Genomic DNA, 4,238 nt, shown 5'->3' with positions numbered 1-4,238 from the left:
CTATGGGATACTTTAGATGTAAGACAGAAGAGTTTGTTATGCTAAAAGGAAAAACACTGAAAGTGAGGGGGTTTCACCAGGGGAAATAAATGAGATGTTAGATAGTGTAGAACACAGCATGTTGCCTTTTCGTCTTCATGTTTTAATACTGAATAGCATAATGTTTTGAAAAGTGTTGAAAGGGCAACGTTTTAACTTCAAATCTATTGAAGAATATTTGTACAAAATGAACCTTGCAAGTACAAAATTAAAGGAGAAAAGAGAATTATTGCAGTTTATACATCTGTTTCTACATCTGGTTTAGAAAAAAAGTTCAGATGGCTTTCAACTAAACGACTGTCTAAAAGAGCTGTACTGGACTGATGCGCTGACATACAAGTATTTTGGTGCAGCTCCACTTTGCACCAACCCTGTCTGTCGCCTCCTCCTCCTCTTGCTAAGGTTTTGAGCGTCGGCCCTTGAAGCACCCGTCTTGCCCAGATGGAACAGAGAGGGACAGTGGCCCCCCTAAGCCCCCCCGCACAGGCACCGTCCCCGCCCTGGTGCCCAAACCACCCTCCTACCCACTGGTCAAACTGGTGGGCAAGTTCTACACCCTGAAGTGCCGGTGAGTGAAACGTGTGTGCGGGGCTTCCCACTGCCTGAGAGAAAACGATCACGGCCTTTAACATGAGAAAGTTTGAGGTGGCAGCATTAATAGAACTGTCTGGCAGTTTTAAATAGTCCTTTAATCCCCAAGCAGCAATCCCCCACCCCCAGCCCCTGCCGACCAGTACTCCACTTTTAGTTCCTAATGTACTATAAGGAGAATAGTGAATCATTTGGGATTTTCTGGCAACACAAGTGAGTACTTAAGTTCTGATACAACTGCAGAGCAAAAGTTTTAACAGAATCTGCTGCCACTGAGGGAGGCACTGAATTTACCACCGTCAGTTTGTAATTTGTTTCTTTGCTGGAGCCACTGTAGATGTTGATGACTGGTCGCATTATTTTGGTTTTTCTTTCTGCGTCAGGTTCTGCGAGGTGGAGTTTCACGGCCCGCTGTCGGTGCAGGAGGACTGGATCAGACACCTCCAGCAGCACATCCTGAAGATGAACTACAGCAAACCTGCTACACCCAAAGCAGCCTCCGCTGGACCCCCTGCCCCAGCTGATGACCCAGCGCCGGTCCAGGCCTCTGCCACAGCCTCCACCTCTACCTCCAGCACCACCTCTACACCTACTCCTGCCCTCGCCTCCACCCCGACCCGCCCCACAGCTCCCAGCAGCCGCTCCTCTACGCCTCTGGCTGAGTGCACTCCGCCTGTCACTGCCACAGAGATAGTAAAGGGCTCCGAGGAGCAACCCACCCCATCTCCAACTTATATCCCCCTCCCCACCCAGACAGTGTAAGCTCAGATTCATCACTGTCATTTTGCCCCCTTTTGCTTTGTCCTGCCTTTACTATTTCTTTTTCGTCCAACCGTTTATTTCCTTTGGCCTTTGCAAAGTGTTGTTGAGGAGGAGTGTTTCCCCTCCAAAGAGCACCTTTTGAAGCAGCTTTCTAGACTGTTACTAAGTCCCGTTACCATGGGAACGAAGCTCTCCTGGCGTGGATGATTGTGGGAAATGTCCACGCTTATGAGGAGAGAGGAACCAGAGTTTTGCATTTGCCTTGTTTATATTGAATGTCCAGGTGATGACATGGAGCGTTGCTGTGCATCTCCTCCCATTCACTGGACGGTTTAGGGGTTAATGTAGCCCTTTATCAAACTTCACCCCCCCCCCCCCCTCCCCCGTCTACTACAGTTTTGCCTCCACCCTTTCCCCTAATGAACAGTGCATTACAAAGGCCTGTGAGATCAATTCTATCAGCACGCTGGTAGCGCTGGCCTCAGCCCTAAAGGTCCTTCTGAGATTAAATGACATTTACAATCACGCTAGTGTTGTGGTTGAGACTTCAAATGTGGCAACACTTAGTGTTAAAACAGGCACTTTTAATGATGACACTGAGCACTTACTGAGACGCCCATTCAAATGGGCAAAATTTGACAAAGACTAATTCCGATTGGTTTAAGGAGCAAGAAGTGGAAGCACACTCAAAAAGGGAAGCTCCCCCTTGTTAACTTTATAATGTAATTCTCTACCCGAAATATACATTTGTTTGAATGTAGCTTAAAGCACCTATTAATACCTTAAATGCACACATTCATACACAATCAGACATATATGCCCAGTGTTGCTGTTGATAGTTTTACCTTTCATGATGTTACTACTCCACAGTCTGCTGTTTTCAGCAGATGAGGCTGCTGTTGTGTTGAAGGCACAGGTCGTTTTTTTAATCTCCCTCTCTGGATTGGAGAAGCAGGGCCATAGAAAACCTTCAAGGTTACACGTACATGTTTTTTCCCGTGTTGCCATTTTCGTCCTGCCCTTTTCAGTTTAACCCAAATTATTTATTTATTTTAATGCATCTGAATGTGGTAAGCTAGGTCATTAAAGCTAAAGTAGAACTTTGGAATGTTTGGAAGTAGGTCAGCAGTGCACTTTTACACTAGTGCACAGTGTGTGTGTATGATTGTGTGTGTGTGCGTGTGTGTGTGTGTGTGTGTGTGTTAGTTTGTATGTTTGTGTACATACATAGAAATGTGCATTTGTTTCCCATTTTAAAGAGAAAGACAGAAGTAAAACTGCTTGACAGGAAGACACCTCTTTAGCTCAAAGTGAACTAAATGTGGGAGCCTTCCTGGATGTGGCCTGGTCAGGACTTAAAAGCATCCGTCGTCATGTTAGGATGTGCCAAAGAGTCTGTTTACTTCCTGGACTTTCATCTGTAAAAGCTGTTTACATCGCACCTGATGGTGGAGGAAACTCTGCACGGCTACCGAGTTCCTTGAGGCACCACACTGACCAACGGACTGAACCAGCGGTGATCTGCATCCACTACATGCACCGCCGTGTTCCTCCGGTTTAAAAGACTCGGGAGCGGCTTCACGGGGTTGTTACTGTACGATTAGATTATTCCAATTAAAGATGAACACAAACCAAACTTGATTTCAAGCAGGGCTCTTGAGAACTGCCGACCCTGAGTCCAAACACGTCTGACCTCGGGGCTCTTGAGGCTGATGTCTTCGGCCTGTTTCTTGCTACGTTGCTTCAGACTGTGTTAAAATCAACACCACAACTGCAGCAATAACCGAAGGGTCCATACAGGCTGACGACCTTTTAGAGTTCGTTCCAGTGTTGCCCACGTTTGAAACATGACTGTTCGATCCAAACAATACCCAAACCCTTTTATGGAGTATAGATACATACTATATAACTACATGTACTTAAGAAACTGTTGATGCTAGTAGAGCCATCAGCAGTTCTATTAGCAAGGTAGTTAAAAAAATAAGTGATCTTAATTCTTCTATTGTGATTTTGATTTAAACCTTTGATGCTATGTATTTTTTATTGCTCTGTGCATTTCTGTATTTGCAGTCCTGCAAGGTGAATCTTAGAGTATTTTTTATTTTTACCTGTTAGTCTCTCCAAGCTGAAACTTTGGTGCTGGTGAGAATGTTGCAGGTTGGGAGGTGGCGAGTGGCGTGAGACTGAACGTGAGGGAAAACGTTTCAATGTGATTGTCACGTCCCGGTATTATAGGACTCTAATAAATCAGGCCTTAAAGGGGACCACTGTGCACGGTCAGATATGATCTTCTCGCGGCATTCACAGAGTAATAGATGCTGTAGCCTCCTGCAGGCGCCGTGGCTGCATTACTGTGTGAGATGTGAAGTACAGGCCAGTGCATTAGAGTTCCCTTTTAAGATTACCTGATTAAGCCTCAGCTGGTGTAACTGGCTGTTTTGTGTGTGTGTGTGTGTGTGTGTGTGTGTGTGTGTGTGTGTGCGCGTGTGTGTGTGTGTGTGTGTGTGTATAAACAGACGATGATTAAGAAGAAAAAGATGCAGTTGAGGAAAGAACTGTACACAAAGGGTTAAGTTTTAAGTGAATCAACTACAGAACAAACAAATAAATGTGATTTCAATTTCAGACATTTGATTTATTGTAACATTACAGCACATCACCCCTCTGCACTGTGATCTTTTGCACGGTTTAGTTGTAATGGTTTTTGGCCACTAGGGGGAGGTACAATATTAGCTTTAAGTTAATGTAGCAGCTTTGACTTGAATACAACCTTAGATAGCAGGAAAAAAAATCAAAGGTTAAACAGGAACTTAATTGACCACAAAGGGGAAATTGTCTTTGACAGT

At 44.9% G+C, this 4,238-nt stretch overlaps 1 protein-coding gene across 1 annotated transcript in view; it reads left to right on the top strand.

Moving 5' to 3' along the window:
- The window catches only part of wizb (WIZ zinc finger b), a 22,354-nt gene extending 18,337 nt beyond the window's left edge, over positions 1-4,017 (top strand). The window contains exons 19-20 of the mRNA XM_046031467.1: positions 442-607; positions 1,014-4,017. Coding sequence (XP_045887423.1) covers positions 442-607; positions 1,014-1,392 — 545 coding nt within the window. The 3' untranslated portion in view covers positions 1,393-4,017. The remainder of the gene's footprint in view (positions 1-441; positions 608-1,013) is intronic.
- The last annotated feature ends 221 nt before the right edge of the window (positions 4,018-4,238 follow it).

This window comes from Micropterus dolomieu, linkage group LG02 (genome assembly GCF_021292245.1).
Source record: "Micropterus dolomieu isolate WLL.071019.BEF.003 ecotype Adirondacks linkage group LG02, ASM2129224v1, whole genome shotgun sequence".
NCBI lineage: Eukaryota > Metazoa > Chordata > Actinopteri > Centrarchiformes > Centrarchidae > Micropterus > Micropterus dolomieu.
The sequence above is the reverse complement of the archived record's forward strand: the minus strand, read 5'-3'. Positions and strand labels throughout refer to the sequence as shown.